Source organism: Stegodyphus dumicola, chromosome 3 (genome assembly GCF_044657685.1).
Source record: "Stegodyphus dumicola isolate Sdum_Otavi_A_Nest chromosome 3, ASM4465768v1".
Taxonomy (NCBI): Eukaryota; Metazoa; Arthropoda; class Arachnida; order Araneae; family Eresidae; genus Stegodyphus; species Stegodyphus dumicola.
The window spans coordinates 42814498-42833302 of NC_140770.1; the positions used below are offsets into that span (position 1 = coordinate 42814498).

At 32.9% G+C, this 18805-nt stretch overlaps 1 protein-coding gene across 2 annotated transcripts in view; it reads left to right on the top strand.

Moving 5' to 3' along the window:
- LOC118181414 (alpha-N-acetylgalactosaminide alpha-2,6-sialyltransferase 5-like) overlaps positions 1 to 16982 on the top strand; it is a 45220-nt gene extending 28238 nt beyond the window's left edge. For both annotated transcript variants that reach the window (XM_035350557.2, XM_035350556.2), the window contains exons 5-7: positions 1420 to 1638; positions 8477 to 8578; positions 10778 to 16982. In XM_035350557.2, coding sequence (XP_035206448.2) covers positions 1420 to 1638; positions 8477 to 8578; positions 10778 to 10988 — 532 coding nt within the window. In that variant the 3' untranslated portion in view covers positions 10989 to 16982. The remainder of the gene's footprint in view (positions 1 to 1419; positions 1639 to 8476; positions 8579 to 10777) is intronic.
- The last annotated feature ends 1823 nt before the right edge of the window (positions 16983 to 18805 follow it).

The following is an 18805-nucleotide window of genomic DNA, read 5'->3' on the forward strand; positions in this document are numbered from 1 at the left end:
CAAAAAATAATAAGCTGGATGCAATTCGAAAATTAAGGAACAACGCAATCATCAACATTAACTGAAATAGATAATTAGATAATTTTAGCTTATACGTCCATTATACATAAAATGCGCACGCGAAAACGTATTCTGCACTTGCGCACACTCATATGCGCAGTCGTAAAAGGTCTTACGCGCACGCGTGAACGCCTCTGCGCATGTGTCAACGTGGAGCATGCGCAGAAAGTTTTTAGTTTTGATGTCCGGATTATAGATCATTCCGAATTATGGGTGTCCGAATTAACGACTTTTGACTGTAGCAGTTGTGCCAGAACTTGTAACCGTATAAATTTCAGTATTCATTAATTTTGTTTGATTTTTTCTCTTGTGACAAAAAACACAAAGTGATTCAAAAGGTCTTAAACGAAATTGGGTCAGGAATACAAAAAATAAAACATATTTATATAAGAACATATACGTTCTAGCGCCACAGCAATGTGCTTAGAAGTACAACAATGTGCTAGTTGGAAAAATAAAATACAAGTAAGGTAATGCAAAATATTTGTTAGGCATACATACATTTAAAACTGCACAGAAAATGCTCAAATATGTTCCAGCTTCTTACAATTCGTAGCACACCTTCGCAACTTTTGACGATGGAGCGCGCATCTGTCTGGGAATTGTTGAAGAGTACAACTTGAGGGGGCAGTCGCATCACAGCTCGCTTTTTCCCATTCGCTGGCCCATAAGCGAAGTGTATATTTCAAAATTAATAATAATCCTGCTTCCGCAGCATCAAAGCCTCGAATAATACTGGGTCATGCAGCCCATCGCAATTTCTGGCAAAAAGTCCTAAAAGACGTCTGCAGTTCAAGACATTTGCAAGAAGACGTTTGCAAGTGGCAAGTAAGTCCTAGAAGACGTGAAGGTATCGTTTGCTGCTGCATGTTTTTACGTAAAAATGATTTCTTTTTACATTCATGAGTTAGCTTTATAAATATTTCGAAGACTTAAAAACCATTTTGTGTATTTTTTAAAATCGGTTACAGTAACAGAAGTTGTTGATTGATGACACAACGTTATACCTCCATACTTGCAAAATTTTACATTATTCATTATTTAAATCAGTTGTAAATATATAACAGCATAATAATAATAAGCCCACTAACTTATCAAAATAAAGCCCACTAAATGAAGCTCACTTATTTATCAAAAGTCAATTTTAGATCGGCTTTCATTTTAGAGAAATACGTGACACATATCGAGAGAGACCTTTCTTTGGTTGAAAAGGAATATGCTTGTTGAAGTATAGAAAAGTCATACTTTTTCGGAACGTATTGGACATCTCTATAAAACTAAAACTAATCTAACAATGAATTTTGTTACGTTAAATTTTAATTTACTAACTTCTGTCCGTAATTTTCACATATTTTTTAGATTTTATCCGTTTCTGAAAAGACCTCTGAAACTTGCTGCTGGACCCTTTGCTTCTGAATTTTGGTTCTTGTTCGACAGAAGAACAGGTGACATTAGTCACCTTCATGGGCCAAGGTTAGAACCACTGGTTCGGAAGCACGATTCTCACTTCCTGTGGCTGAGTCGTTCCGCTGAACGGCAAGTTAGGGATTCTCTGTTTCAAAAGAATCGCACCGTGGGGTAAGTATCAGTTTCTGTAAATTTATATACAGCATTCCGACAACAATACACTGCATCACAGCTCTAATACCTAAGGATGTGTAATCTTAGGGTTACACTAAATATTAGATAATTTAACTACACTATGACTGAAAAATAGTGTTTTTCAGGAATATCTTTCTGCAGTTTATTTACAAATCTGATTTTTCTGTTTATATGCTTCAAATCTTATTCTTAATGTTATTTATTATTCAGGCGTTAGGTTATTTTAAAGCAATTTAATACTATATCCACTAAAATTAATATTAAAATTACGGTAAAAAGCAACCTTAGATAGGTGTAGAGTTTGAATGAAATTTATTGAGTTTCAAGAGCATAATACACAACCCTCTATATGCATATATCTTTTCCAAATATAAATTTAGGCTTCTTTGCCTATTATTAAAAATTGTAATTTTGCCTTGTTTGAACTTTTTTCTTTTCTCCCCCCCCCCATTTTATAAAATATCATGCAGTATTTTGTAACCCATTTATTATGATTTTAACTTTCCATAGCCCTCACTAGAATGCAGATTAGTTGTTTACTTAAGCCGGGGGTCTGAATGCTTTAGAAAGAGCTTTTGGCAGCCTTGCATTATAGTTACGTTTCTATTGGCAGCTAGCTTAAGTAGCTTATTTTATGTGTGGTTTCAGATTGTGTTACCTGTACATTGAAATTAACTTCCTTTTATGTCATGTTAAATACCAGCAAGTAGCAGAGATTCATCTGTAGCACAAGTAGTGACTTCTTTTCATTTAAGAGTTAAATATAAAGGCTATTTTAACCTTTATACAACTTTGTCATTTGCGCAAAGATCAAAGCGATAACTCGCCTTCCATTCTAGTGGGATCTTCAGAACACTGAAGTAAGCTTACGGATACAGCAGAAACCTGCAACTATGTCATCATTAAAATTTGTCAACAATGTCTAAAAAATATATTGGTTTATGTAAAAACTAATTATAATATTTTTCAAAATATAAGACAATTCTGCTAGCTTTAAGATATATTGGAATAAAGCTAGCTGCTAGCTTCAAGATATATTGGACCTACACATTAGAAAACCTTACGTATGTGAGCTTGGTATGTTGATGATAGTACGATAATAAACTAATAGTAATATCTTGAGAGAAGTAATATAAATAAATACATTTCTCATGAGTAATGCGAAGCACGCAACCATTTTCGTGCTGTGATGGAATAATCAGTGTTTAGCATTCTTATCCAGTCAGCACTTACGGGCCTAAGACTAGATGAAAAATGAGCGAAACAGAAAACAGGTTCGGATGAGTTCTTTACCGAATTTGAGATTATTCTATTCGATGCGAGCTACCAATTGCTTATTCATAGTAGGTAAGAAAATCACAACAGAGATACATTATTATTATGAGAGGATGCCTTTATGGAGGATTTCCTATGCAAAACTAATTCGCATTCACGTTGTGCAAGGGAAAAACTGCAAGAAAAGCTCATGCATACAATCCGTTCCCAGGGATCAAACCTGGGTTGAGCTTTCAGTGTTCAGTGGTTTTGACCGCTCAGCCATTGATTTAGCCCGTTGATCTTTGTTAAAGGGATCAGTTGAATATATAAACGCGACTTAGTTTTACACCTGCCTCTTAACTGTTTTTCATAATTATAGCGCTGTAAATGACCAAGAGGCCTTCATTCTATTCTTTTTACAAAGTTACAAGAGTTTATGATATAGGTGAAATGACTAGATAGGTTTTTTTATCAATAATTATTATTCGATACTCCTTTTTAATTCCTGTAACTTGTAACCAAGACTAAGCAAAAAAAAAAAAAAAACTTCATTCCAATGCATTTTAGTTATTGAAAATTTATCATATATCATTAATAGATAAAGTAAAACTGTTATTTACATTTATTAATATGTAGAGACGTTAGGTTAATTTTGGAAGCCGGAGAGAGGAAAAATTAGCAACTGCCTTCGCCGGGAATCGAACCACGAACCTCTAGAATACTGGCCCAGCGTACAGAATCACTACACCACGAAGGCACGCTAGGAAAGCAAGAGAAATACCTTGTAAATATTAACTTTATACAGGGCAGGTGCCAGAACCGGTGCAGCAGAATTCAAGGCAACAACAATTTTAGATTTAAGGCAACAACATTTTTAGACGTTAGAGAAGCACTCAGCAATAAAATTTAGGAATGGCGAGATTTCTTAGAATTTAATGGACGCAATAAGCAGGAGAATTTATAGAAGTATTTTCGGAATTTAAACTGCGCAGCAGAAATCAGGAAATTAGAAAAAACTGCGCAGGAGAAATTAGGACTCGCAGAGATTGCACCAGGCTGCAAAATGCCTAGGGCGGGTCCTGACGTTATATTAAAAGGCATTTTCTTTTAAGAAGCCTAAAAAAGGTATTGTTTTAAAAAAATAATAATATTAAGCATATAACTTTGAATTCCCAACTGCTTATTAATTTAACTATTTAACATTCCCTTTTGAATATTTAATAAAAAATATCAAAATTATTTTTAATCTAATCATCAGATTGAAGTCAGATAAATATATATATATACATTAGACTGTGTTATTTTCTTATGGTCAGAAAGGTGTCCATCTTCATCGAAAGAAGTTTTTTCAAATAAAGCTTCATGGCTGCATGAAAAGTAAAATTCAAATTTATAAGCAATTTTCCTAATTCTGAAAGCTAAAATAATACGTACATATTCAAATCTCTATATATATTTATATAGAGATTTGAATGATTTGTTTTTGTTCTAGTGCTAGCAAACAGTTTAATTATAAATCGAATGCAGAAAAGTATCGTTCCATTCATTTTTAAGATACTACAGGTACTGCTTCCAGAAATAAAGTATGAGAGAATGTACTATATTCAAAGTCGGCTTCAGCTTTTTTTACTTCCTTGTACGATGTAAAGGAAGTATTGTAATCGCAAAAAATTTCGGGTATCATATTTCAACGAAAATACCAATTTTGACTCCTCTCCGAATCTGCGAGATTTTTGCATGACATCGGTATGTACAGACAGAGCAAAGGACTTAAAAAAAAATAATAATAAAAAAAAGGGGATTCTATAATGACTTAAAATGGGTTCAGAAGAAAGGTTTCTTTTTTTTTTTTTTTTTCGTGACATCTGTACGTAGGTATGTATGTATCTCGCATAACTCAAAAACGAGTAGCCTCAGAATGCTGAAATTTTGTATATGGGATTGCTATAACATGTAGTCGTGCACCTTCCCTTTCAGTTGCAATCAGCCGCTCAAAGCGTACATATATATATCCACTCTTTTACCCGGCTCAGTGAGCTCAGTTTTTTTATTCTTATATGTTGGCAAATTATGCATTTTTTTTGCTTTAGAAATGATTGAATTATGTTGTTCTTATGCTTATGCTTTTATTTAATCTGCATGTAATAGTTGTAGAATTATCAACAATTTAAAAGTTGTTTAAGTGCTACTAAGCTTGAAGAAGCTGCAATTTGTTTATACTGAAACTCTTAGTAGAATAGTGAATAAAGGCAGTTTCTGCACCACCTTCAGTTCAAACTTTCAGTTTTGTGCACCGAAAAAAAATCTGTCTTCTTGGCCGATGGTCAAATTGCTTATTTTTTACCTTCAAACTCTAATTTTAACAGTAAAAATTCTTTTCTTTAACTGTGTTTATTTTTCTCTATTTTACAATTTTCAATGAAGATGTTGAGTTTTTATGTATTTTTGTCAGAAATATTTTTTAATTGAATGAGAAATATGTCTTTGATGAAATAAGTTTATACAGCAAAGAATGTGCATAATTTAATATGCCATACAAGGAAGTCATATGGTGCCCACATAAGATTTTTTTTATTTGTTACGTGCTCCGCCATTAGGCACTACGCGGAAAGGGAGGCATGCTCCGTGGAGGACTTTTGAAGAGAAACCGGCTTGTATTCACGTTACGCACGGGGGCGAAAACACGAAAACGCTTATGCAGCCAGCTTGGTCATCGAAACTCGGAACTCCGTTGAAAGCCCGATCCGAACCTTCAGTATTCTGCTGCCGTTCAGCCGCTGGTGGATCTGGTTCTTTAGCTTGGCAGCGAAATTTCGTAATAGTCACTTTATTTGGTGTTTTTAAGAAATGTCTAACGTGTTCGAAATGGGTTACGGAAAAAAAAAAGAATATGGATTCCAGAATTATTTTAATTTCTTAGGGAGAAAATATTCAGCAGTTTTTCTGAACAATAATCAGTCTATGTTTGAAATCAGAATAAAATTTCTAAAACTTATTTCACACTAGTTAAATTAGTTATGTACAGGCCAAAAACCATCGCACTTCAATATGATGTGATGTGAACTCTCGTAGCTTAAATGATCCGTTTGTGCGCTTGAGAGTTGGTTCATCTCATGTGGAAACGCAACATTTGGCTTTGATATGACGGTTTGAACACATAAGAAGAATTCCATTTTTTTTTCCTGCATGACGGTTCTTGTCTTCAAATCGACAATTGCGAGACTGTCTCACAGATATATGTATTATACTTCTTTTTGTGGTCCAACTTTATTATTTGGAACATGTCAGTCTCGTTGATTGTTTGCTAATGTCTCGTTAATTGTTTGCTAATTCAGCTGAGACTGGTCAGATGAAATAAACCGCTTGTTGTGATAATGCAGATGTGCAGGGTTTTCCCGGATGCACGGTACAAAAGGACATTCTTCCTCTCAATGCCTGAAGGACAGTCTTTGTGAAGAAGTCTCATTTTGGAAGTTTGAAATAATTTAGTTATCTGATTAAAGGATGAAAAAGAAAAAGTATAAGAATCTAGCGGAATCTGATGCGTTATCCATCGTGTTCTGGCCGTTAGTTTGAGATAGTTATTCTTATGTTTTTCTAAATATTTAGATTGAGTTTGTCATATCTTTCTCAGCTTACGTCACAGTTTTTGCTAAGACTGGAAAATTATGCAAATTAAAAAACCTGCGGCACACTTTAAAGGCAGGAATTTAACTCTGGCCTATTGGTGCGTTCGTCGCATTGCCGATGAGAACTAGTTCATCCTGAATCTGCGGAAAGCCAGAAATTAGGAATAAGGTTCGCTGTAGCGTAAATTGCCCACGTGTTTAGCTATGAATTAAAACTCTGTTTTCGACTGATTTGAACTTTTAGCTGTAGATTAAGCAAGATCATCTTTGTGATAGTTATATATAACAAGCTATCGTTTTAATATGTGTTGTAATTTTCAGTTTTAAATCGGCAGATAGCTTAATAAATTTTATTTGGATTTTAATTTGACTTGTGTTTTGTACTGGCATTTAAATAGTTCTTATTTCACTGTTTTAATTTTTATTTTCTAAAGGGCGATACTCACTTAAAAGGTTTCTGTGTTTTAGACGCTAAGCTGATAGTTCACTTTCAGTTAGATTTAAATTACAAAAGGCTCGGTAAGCTGTTTAGGCGTCAACCTAACTGAGGCCTAGTTAGGCAAAGCTTTGACGGTAGATGAAAAACTTTTAGCCACGACTTGCACGATATTCATTGGTCACCATTTTTACGTACAAATAACAATAGATATCGAATGCGTGCAAATACAATAAATACCTTTAGATATCGAAAAACCGCGCCTTTCACATCGTTTTTTAACAACTAGATAGATTAATTTTTTTCGGAAAGGACACAAACATAAGTTTTTCCTTAAAAGCGCTTAAATATTGCTTCGTTAAAAGCGATATTTAGCATGAAAACTAAACTATCGAGTAACAAACGATAAATTATACTTTCAAAAACATAGAATCCAGTAAAAAAATAAATAAATAAATAAAATAAAAATAAAAATAAAATCTGAAAGGTTAAATTCAGATTTTAAATTACGTCCAAAGGGGCGTTTTTTTTTTTTTTTTTTTTCTTTTTCTTTTTTTTCTTTTTCTTTTCTTTTTTAAATCATTGTGTGTTACCTTTATTTACTAAATATCATGCTCTTTGCACTTAAACCATAAAATTCAGTTCAACAGCAATGTCGCAAAAAAATGTTAAAATGAGCGTATCTTTAGAATTTCCGATACACAGTTCCGCGTGCTGGAGATAAAAAGTTTTTTTTTTTTTTTTTTTTTTTTTTTTTTACCCAGTAGAATGCTGCCATAGCTCGCTTTTAAATCGTTGAGTTTGTTAATCAAAAATTCGTTAAAGTTTTACAAAATATGAAATCAATAATAAAACAAATTCCAAATTTCGGCTTTCAGATGCCCATATTAGCAGAAGGATTACGACATTTAAAACTGGATGGCTCTAAAATAGGTACCGTTGTTTTATCACAATGCGATAAACTTACATACATTAATGCAGATTCTTCATTATTTAATTTCTTCAGATACAACACAGGGCAATAGTATTTTGTGGCAACGATTTGAAAAGTGATACAGACTTTTAAAGGTTTCAACGCAAAATCGGAAAACGAAAACAATCATCCTTCAGGGACAAGCCCCTTCGGACTAAATAAAAAAAAAAAAAAAGTTTAAGTAGAAGATTTTTATTTTGCAACAAAGCAAAATCGTCTGAAAAGTGTGAAAACAATCTCTGTAAAAGCTTCTTCCATGATCAAGGATTTTTTTTTTTTTCTGGATAGCGTTATAAAGTACTATCATTCCTAATTTCTGTAAAGAGAGATATATTCCACTTTCAGCTCGAAAGTCGAAAATGACATCTTTTCGACTTGCGTTAAAATGTTCTATCTGTTTCAGCAGTTACGCACGTGAAAGATATCTGCTTACTTTAAATCTGCTTTTTTATTTCTATCTAGATAAATTCGTTGTTCCTTTCGAACTATGTTTATTATTTTAATAAAGTTTTATTTTAGGGGAAGAGAGATATCTGCCCTGTGGTTTGCATTAAAAGTTCTAGAAGATGCTGGATGTAAATCGTTGAATGTATATGGATTACCGGATCCTCAGATTTGCAAGTTAGTAGCAGAAATTTCTATTATTGACAAATTCTGGAATTTTAATTTGTAGTCGTAAAAAAAGAAAACAATTCAGTAAGTCATGCAGAATCCATGCTGATGAATAATTTTTACACGCTTTATTTAGCTTAATTTTTCTGCTCGTTTGTTTGGGTCACGTTGATTTTTTCCGGTGAGATACTTAATTTTTTTTTTTTTTTTTTTCTGACAGAGTGACAATTACATTAGACTCATGAAATTAAATAAAGGGAAAGAATTAAAACAAGCTGGATGAACATTACCTCAGATTTTTCTTTCTGGAGATAATGCGATTATTGCCGAAATGAGTCTTAGAAGTAATTGTTAGTCCCTCACATGAAGATGAACTGTTAACTGGTACATGAAATACAAGTAAAGCAGCAGTAATACTCCTTTTAATTAGTTTTGGTAAGAAAAGGAAAAAGGTAATGTAAGAAGATAGAAGCACAGAACCACATAAAAAGTAACCACATAAAAATAATTAAAAAAAATAATAAATAAAAATAAAAATAAAAAACCCACAGAGCGAAGTCTAGAATTAACCCTTTTATAACTACCGTTATTTACATTATAGTGACATTAGGTTTTTTTGAAGCAATGCCCTCGCCGCGACTCGAACCACGGACCTCTCAATTACGCGTCGAGCGTGCTGACCATTACATCACGAAGGCATGCTAAGAAGGCGAGAGAAATACTTTATATACTCCCCCTTTTAAAGGGCGACTGGGAATTAAGGGACCCAATCGCCAAATCCTGGGGTGAAGAATCATCATTCACCACGTTTTAGTTCGGGCGCCAGTGTAGAGACATTAGGTATTTTTGAAATAGGAGATAGGAAAAATGAGCAATGCCCTCGCCGGGACTCGAACCACGGACCTCTCGAATACGCGTCGAGCGTGCTGACCACTACACTACGAAGGGGGGAGAAATACCTTATAACATAAAAGCAGTTATGCAAACACATTCTTACCTGGCTACAGTCGGTTACTTTCAAAGTCCACTAAATGCGTCACATTTGCAGTAACGTTACGTGAATTAGACGCCACGTGTTTAATTACAATTTGATTCGAGGAAAGTGTATTTGTGTTTAAACTTTCTGCGGAGTATTATAGTTTAAAGATTAGGAAGTATTGAGCAACATCACTTAAATGCAGAAAAATAACTGAACCAAGTTTGTTACGTGCTGAAGATCTTTAATTCTACCTAACCGTTTCAAATATTACTGCGTAGTTTAGCTTTGTTTTCTTTAAGATAAAGTATAAGAAATATGAAAGTACGGCAACTGGAAAACGAGAATATTTCGGAAGTTTGTGGTGATAATAAATAATGTATAAACATATCGGAGGAAAAGACAATTAAATATAATGATGTACTGATAAGTATTTCAAGAAACTGATGATGTTAACGTATAAAGTGCGAACCAATCAAATTCAAGACAGCGTACGGGGCGTACTGATGGCTATTTTCGCCTTCGCGTAAAGGGTTAGGGAAAGGAAAAGCTTTTAAGAGTAAATAAACAAGTAAAAACCTGATACTGAAACAAACAAGGATTCAAAAGTTTGGTATGTCAAATTAAAAGTCATTTATATACAGTTAAATCTTCCGACCAATTTTCCATGCAAAATACTGCTTCAGATTGTATTCAAGTTAAAATCATAAACTTGCATGCAGCAACTAATGAATTGTGTGTTATATCTGAAGCTTACTTTACAGTTTCTTCTAAAGAAATATGCTGTTTAATACAAAATTTATTTAGTACGATTAAACGTAGAATCATAGCGTATTATGTTTAGAAAACTGCGCTTTAAATATGGACACAGTTTTCCCTTTATAACAGAAATATCATATTATTTAAATTATATTTACTATGCTGATTGATTCACATCTTTTCGGGTTAATCAAATGGAATTACATTGGAATAATGCTTTATACAGAAATACAGAAAAAGATTTGAAAAGTATCTTATTTTTAGGTTGACTGACTACATATTTTATTTCTGCTTATACTAAATCTTATCTAATTTGCAAACATGTTAACAATATTAAAAGTAGTGTTGAAAATATTTCAATAACAGCACCAATCAGAGTTCTTTAAGGTCTGATATTCTTCTCTACATGTCGTTCATTATGTAAATATCGTTTCTTATTTTAGTTTTAGCCTCATTTATATATTTCTTTTCAGGAGGAGTTTAAATGTTTCTAAACCAAGTTTATATTGGGAGAATTCATCTTCAGTTCTGTGCCAGAATGGAGTAGATGCAAGCTTCACGTCGAACAAAGGTGTGGCACCGATTTCTCATTTGCCTACGATAGTCGAAAGACGATTCCTGCTTCCTTGGGCTAGACAGCACAACTTGGATATCAATTTTTTGGCTCCATCTTGGCCATCCTGATGGCAGCATTTCGTTTACTTCTAAAAAATTATTTATGTTTTCTAAAAGACACCTGTCAGAGGCTTAGTGCAGATTCAATCCGTCCCCAATTCAAACATGACTGTTTTTGAGGCCTACCAGTAGCCACCCGGTAAAAGCTCTGAACACTGCTAGTTCCAGCCTGGGTTCGATTTACCAACGTGGGTTCGAGGGCGAACTGGCTGGTTACATGAACGTTTTCGTGATTTTCCTCGTGTGCAACATGTATACGAGCCAGTTTCCCATAAAAGTCCTCCACGAAGACATTGCTTCCCTTAGGCAGATAGCCCTAGTGTGCTTTGCCATATAATCAACTAAACCAAAACTATAATAGTTGTGTTCCCATTTCAGTCTTAAAACCCGTTTATACTAACGGAACTTTGAGCCCAAGGAAAGCGCGTAAACTTAACGTCTTTTTAATAGAACTAGTTTAAAGGACTAAAGAAATGTTTCACTTTTGAAATTTTAAATAATATTATCGCTTTGCTTTTTTTAAAGGCAATAATTGCATAGATACTCAATTTTGCCTAAAAAAAAAAAAGTTTTACCCTACCCCTTTAGCAGAGCTTTTAAGTTCTCACACTTATCTTGGATTCAAAGTTCCGCTGTGTAAACGGGCCTCTAGAGGGAAAATGTGAGTAACTTTATTTTCAATTCAAGCCGACTGGAAAATATTTTATTATTTCATTTTATTTTAAGACATTCTTTATCAGTGGCGTATCGAGAATTTAATTTTAGAGGGTGCAATAATCATCTTACTGTCAAAACTACCTTTGCGCAATTTTCTATACAGAATTTCACCATTTAAAAAGTGAATTTATTCGCAAAATCATTTTTCTGCAATTATATATGTTATTTAAGTACACTATGTAGCATTAATTTATTTGTATTATTATCTTATTAATGATGAAGTTTTTATAACGTACCAGTCAGTAATACAAAAATACCTATATTATTGAAAAGATCAAAAATATTTCCTCAAAAGCAATTTTTAATTCATACCAAATCATATATTAATGTTAATTTTTTTAGTCCAAAAGGGGCTGTTATTGTCGAAATCGAATTCTGTGTCGAATGACTAAAAATGTGTCCTTTCCCTTTTCATTCGAGCCTGTTGCCATTCACCAAAATGTTAGATATTTATCTTTCCAAACTGAATCTGTCTGTTGTAGATAAAAACTAAACTATTTGAAAGGAATAGATGCAGTTCTTACACTGGCAGCACTGTACGGAATAAAACATTTATATCTCTAGCGCGCGATACTGTGTATCAGATATTCTCACGATATGCTTGTTTATAAATATTTCGTGATTCTGTTGTTGAACTGAATTTTATATGGCGCAACTGCGAAGAACGTGATATTTAAAAAATAAAGTTAACACACAAAATGTTAATTATAAAAACATAAAAAAAATGTTTTGTAAGCCACGTTACTAAGAAAACTGAACATTGATATGATGAACTGAGAAAAAACCGAACAAAAAAATCAAAAAATACTGAAAAAAATGGGAAAATATATGCCAGCATCGAAATTTAAACAAATTGAAATACTGCATCGAAATTTAAACAAATGCTGCTATGCTACTTTCAAAATGTTTGTGATTTTGCTGTTGAACTATATATGGCGCAAGTGCAAAGAAACCGAAGCTTAATGATAAAGCTAAAAAGACAAATAAATTAAAGGGGGGATAAGTAGAGTGAGTGTTTACATGTTTTGAAATTAGCGGATCAACACAGATTTTCTAATTGTTGCCAATCTGTTTGAGTTGTCTGATCATATAAAATTTATAATTAGCAATATTTTAGAATCATTTTATTCTTCACTACCGCTACAAATTAAGAATATTTCGAGTAAGTAGTTTAAAGGAATGCGCTCGTTTCAACAAATCCCTCTTGATATTCAGAATGCTGTAAAATGAATGGCAAGAAATAAAGCTAAAGTAATAGTTAATACCGTTTAACTGAGGATAGCAGAGTAAGAAAATCTCATCAATAACATAGGGAAAAAGAGAAATGGAAGCACTGTTGAAACAATGGGGGCCTGGAGTCCTGAAGAAAGCCAACGGATCGTTTTCAATCTTTTGGTTTTAAAGAGCTATTTCAGCAAATGCGATCTCATTTGGAGCCTGGAACTCGACTCGGAGATTAGAAATAGGACACTTGACTCTCCACGACTTTTCTATGTTCTTTTAAATTTGGATCGTTTGATTGACATTTACATTCCATAACTTACTGGAGCACGTTTTTAACATAACGTGCCCCAATAAGAAGTTTACGTAACAGTAAAGAGGTTTACATAGCAATAAACTTCTTTACCCACATTCGACTACCTTCAAGCATTCATTAGTTGGACTACTACAATACATGTTCATTTAATTGTTTATTGAATAATACGAATAAGCATTAACAAACATCTGCAGCCAGCACTCTTTTTAGTGCCATTATGCACCTCTCCTCACTATGGCCATAGTGGAATTCATTAAGATTTCAAGTAAGTACTACTTCTGTAGAGGAAACCTAATATAAACACAATATAGCGCGTTGGGCCGGCATTAGAGCGGGTGCAACCGGTGCGATCATGCAGGATTTAGGAAAGGCAAATATTTTTAAAATTTAGGAAGGAACTGGATGACAGAATTTAGTCGCAGAGTTTACGAAATTAGTGGATAAGGCAAATCAAAATGGCAATAAGAACATTAACAAAATAATGCCATCTATTTTACCAATTTTTTAATATAAGAAAAAAAAATCTCGGGTGGGTGTATATGGCCATTTGAAACCCTTCTGGATATGTCACTTTCCTATTTTCCATTTATAAGTATAAATAAAGTAAGAACATTTCCATTGCAACACTGAGATTGGCAAATATGTTGCTAATACCCACATTCATAGATATGGTTTAATTTGAAAGACCTGCCATCATAATAAAGTAAACCTTTTTCACTCTTCTGAGTTTCAGTATACTCCATAGCTCTTGCAATAGTTTCTCAAAAGAAGTCCTGACGGAACTAATGCTGTATAGACAAAGGACATGCTTTGTCAAAGAGCACGGTCTTTGATATAGTGCTACAGTAAAATTATTAGTGAAAGTTGTCTTCAAGATGAAGAATCACCTGATATTCTGACAACCAACGGAGGATAAAAAGTCATAAACTCGCTCTGGTTTATACAAAAGGGATTGCAAAACGAAAGCTGAAAATGAGAATGTCAAAATATATTTCCTGTTCGGACTGAACTGGAAATAAAACCATCGCGGCTGTTTAGGAAGAAGTGGATAGCATTGCTATTTAATGGGTAAAACTAGTTATTTAATATATATGAGACAAAGAGGTTTCTTCCAATGAGCATTTAATTGTTTGAAAGTTTAAAACTGCAATAATAATGGTAGTGGTCAAATGGCTTCAAAACACTTTTAAAAAATAGGAATTTATTTATTTGTTAGAGCTAAATATTGTTTATTTATTATCATTTAGTTCAAAAATATATTGTGATACAAGACTGGTTTAATTATGTATCATAAGTGATTAAGTTTAAATTACGTATAAATAATTTCAGCGAAAACGAAAAGTTGCATGCTGATTTTATTAATGTATTCATTTACTTCTGATGACTTTGAACATTGTAATTTTTGCAAATTCTAGTATGTTGTCTAGTATTCTAGTATATTTGCAAATTCTTCTATAAGAATTGTATAATAAACTGAAGAGTGTGTAATTGTAACAATGTTGGTCATGGTATTCTAGTTTTCAATAAATTCTGCCATTTTAGTATTGAAAACAAATTGAATGCAGAATTAATGACAAAGCACAAGTTCCGATTGTTTTTTTTTGGGGGGGGCCAAGTATTTGTTTTTAGTTTTCTTTTAAAAATTATAAATGAATTTATTATTAACACGTTGATTGCCACGCGAGTTTGTATAAAATCTCCTTTAGGCCACGAGCGCTGCTATGCTATGCGTCAATTGTTTCCAATCGTGAGAGTTTGGAATGGCTAGAACGAAACATTTGGGGCATGCATTCAGTTTAAAATCTTTCCTCAAGAACGAAGGAAATCGAAGAAAAGGTGATGAGAAGCTAAGAAAGGGTGTGAGATTCGAAAGTTATTTTTTCTGTAGCGACAAATGATTGAAATTCTTTGTGCTAAAATGTTTGCTCCAACTTTTTGCAATGGCTAAAAGAAAATAATTTTTAAGTGGATCAGATAGCAGTGAAGAAGAAACTTGTTGCGAAGCTTACAAAAATTCAAATGATAGCAATCAGGAACGGTCGAGATTTTTCAGGAAGATAATTCTAAACAAAATTACATCCTCAGATTCTGATTCGAATATTGATAAATACAGTGATAATAAATATGGTGTACATACTACTGATCGTTTTTCACAAGAATTGATTGTTTAGGAAGAAAGAAACATAATTCAGTTTAGTGAATAGAATGAATTTAGCTGTCGACAGCAATTGTTTTCGTTTCTTTCTTTTAACAATCAACAATTATATTTTCAAATACGTCCTTTACCTCGCAAGTACTCAAAGAAATGTCACCCGAATATGGGAAACGCTGCAGTCAAAGTGTTAAAATACTCGTATTTACAGGAGATTAAAAAAATACTTCAAAACTTTTGAAAGCACTGAAGCTATAAATGTAACGTGCTTTATTTTATATTACTTTAGGCTGATTTGAATATGGCAAAGCACACAAGGGCTATCTGCCTAAGAGGAGGGATGCCTTCGTGAACGGCTTTCTAGGACAAACGAACTCGTATATACTTTATACATGGAGAAAACCTCGAAGGCCCCCATGCAGCCAGCATATTCGCCGGAATTCGAACACCGGACCGAACTACCAGTGTTTAGCGACTTTACGCTCGCCCGCTGATGGGCATGGGTAATGAAAAACTGTACCCAGTTTTCATAAAATCACAATGACAAAATTAACTGGAGAGCTTATACTCTTTTACTGAGTCATGTTTTTGCTGAACTGAAAGACATAAATTGCTCAAATCTGATAACTCTAATAAATCAAATCTGATAACTCTAAATAAGTGAGTTGTCTTTGCGAAGTTATTCATCACAGTTGATAATTAAAACAAAGGGGTGGCAGAATGATGTGTGAAATAGAGAATCTATTAAGAAACAGTGACTATGGAAAAATGTTTTAACATTTCTTGCCACGTTAACTTAGTTTTATGTCTAGCGAAGATAAAAGAAGTATTTCATGTAGATCGTATTATTCTTGTACTTAAAGACGGTGGTAAGTATCTTAGTGCGTTTAAAAATCGTGATAATAATGGATTGGGATAACAATATGCTACTATTCATTAAATAATCTTAAATTAATACGTATTAAATATACTTTATTAAATGCAGATTAAATATAATATTCCGTTTCAAACAGTCACTGTTTGTGACTCTGTCAGCATTCCGGTGATTATATTCATACTACAGTATAAATGCTGTTTTCAAAAGGTGATGCCATCTTCTAAAATGATAATTCTGCCCTGACCCATACACACTGCCAGTAGTCTAAGATTATTAAAGACCTCAATGAGTGATATTTTTGATTAATTCAAATTTTTAGAGCACAGTCATCTGATTAAAATAACATTAGAATGTTATTGAATTCCTATTGAACAATGTTAAGAAAGAGAAAAATTTTGTTGCTTTCATTTCTATTTCAGGAGTTATAAAATTATCATTTGAAGAGTTGATTTCTTTGTATTCAATTTTAAAAGATTGTTTTTTCAAGACTGATTCATTTCCATTTCACACACATTTTAAACTGCAGTTTGAGCAATGAAAATAACATTATATCATAAAAATCTGAGTGATAGTTTTCAGGTTGTCGGTTCTGTTTTGTTCACCTTTTAAAAATACTCTTGCAAAGATAACTGCATATTTGATGTGCACAGTTTGAACACATGTTTAATATATGTATATTTTTGAACATTTTACTTGAAAAATAAAAATTTTATTTTTATATTCAGAGACTTTTTCAGTATTTTATATCTACATTTCCAGATCGCACATGATTGAAAAATCATTTATTAATAGTTTAAGGTATTTATCATTCTTTACCAGTTAACGCAGAAATAATATAGTACAATTTCTATATAATGGGCCTAATTAAGGTTATTAGTAATTCCGGTAAGTGCTTTATTCAGTTATATTACTTTGATGTTTTATATTTAAGAATTATTTTATCTAGTAGAGCTTAGATATTTATATAATAGCCTCAGATCTGGTTCCCAGACGAGATGAAAAATTATTTCTTTGAATTTTATATACTGACTTCAAGTGAAGAAATTTTTAAATATCACATACATTTAAATTATGTTTTATGTAACTTTATTTTTTAAACAACAGTATAACTATCTGTCAAATACTCTAGTTTAATATTGGAAGGATTAAACGAGCTTTTTTTAAGATTCCTGACATAAAAATATTTAAAGGTTCTCATGTTGAAAAAAATTTGCTGAGTATATATATTGTTTACGATTTCAATATACGAGTGAAAATTTTACATCAGTTGCGAAGAAGTAATTTTTTGGAAATAACAGAATCGCCTGAATGAAAAGTGAGTAACAGGATGCAGAAAAATAGCGAAATCTATTTAGCAGCAGTTCCGCACAAAAACACATTTTCAAGATGATCTTTCGATAATTTTGAACAGCGACTTGGATTATTAATTTGCTTGCACTGGACTGCATTAATATCAGTGCCGGATTTCGTATAAGCTACACAAGCTATAGTTTAAGGCCCCAAAATATAGTAGAACAGATTTGTTCCCATATCTCACATAGCTTAGGGCCTTATCAAGTCTAAATATGGCTCTGACAAATACAGATTTTAACTAAATGTTTATGTAGTTGAAGCCTCTTTAAGCAGCAGCTACGGGACCTCGATGATTCCACATAAGAAATTTTTTCCGAATAAACAAACGTATATTTCTATATTTTGTTTATGTTTTGCTATGCTATCCGTAGATATTGCACAGCGCTTCGGTCATCGCTTTTGATCTGTCTACCTCAATTAAATAACTAAGGTTTAAAATCGTACAGACTATTTAAAATTAAAACACTTACATACGATCTTATATTTCGAAAAAAAAAAAAAAAAAAAACTAATTTTGAAAACATCACTATATTTATTAACACATAAAAAGTGCTAAATTCTTAGTATGAAATGACATATAACTTTGAATGTTTGTCTGCTTGAAAATTCTCGCTGTACTTTTAAAAGGTCACTCTGTGTACAATAAAGTTTCACAACATCATCTACTGACATAGATGAACATTTCCTGAAAAATACTACGAAAGGACTATTCTCGGCTTATATTCGAGATTTTTGTTTTTAACATCAGAGGTAAAAATCAAGAGTGTGGCTTGTATACGCGAGAATACGGTATTCTGTGTATCTTACCAAGCAAGACAGAAAGTAAATATGGTAAATATGACGTCTTTCAATGTATATTGTTTTTGAAAATTATCATGAACTCTACCTTCAAAGTTTACCCATGGACGCACAAAAAAGGAATCAATAATTCATTTTTATATTCCAGATAATTACTTGATCCATTGGCTGGATAAAGCTTGTTACATTTGTTTTCTACATTAAAATCTAGATTTTTAGCCCGTTATACATTTCGCTTTAACTCATAGGACTAAATTTTGGATTTAAATTTAGATTTCAATGGTGTGGTTATGCCGAGCGGTAAAAGCCACTAAACACTGGTAGTTCGGTCCAGGATTCGAGTCCTGGCAAACAGGCTGGCTGCATGGCGATTTCGTGATTTTCCCCATTTG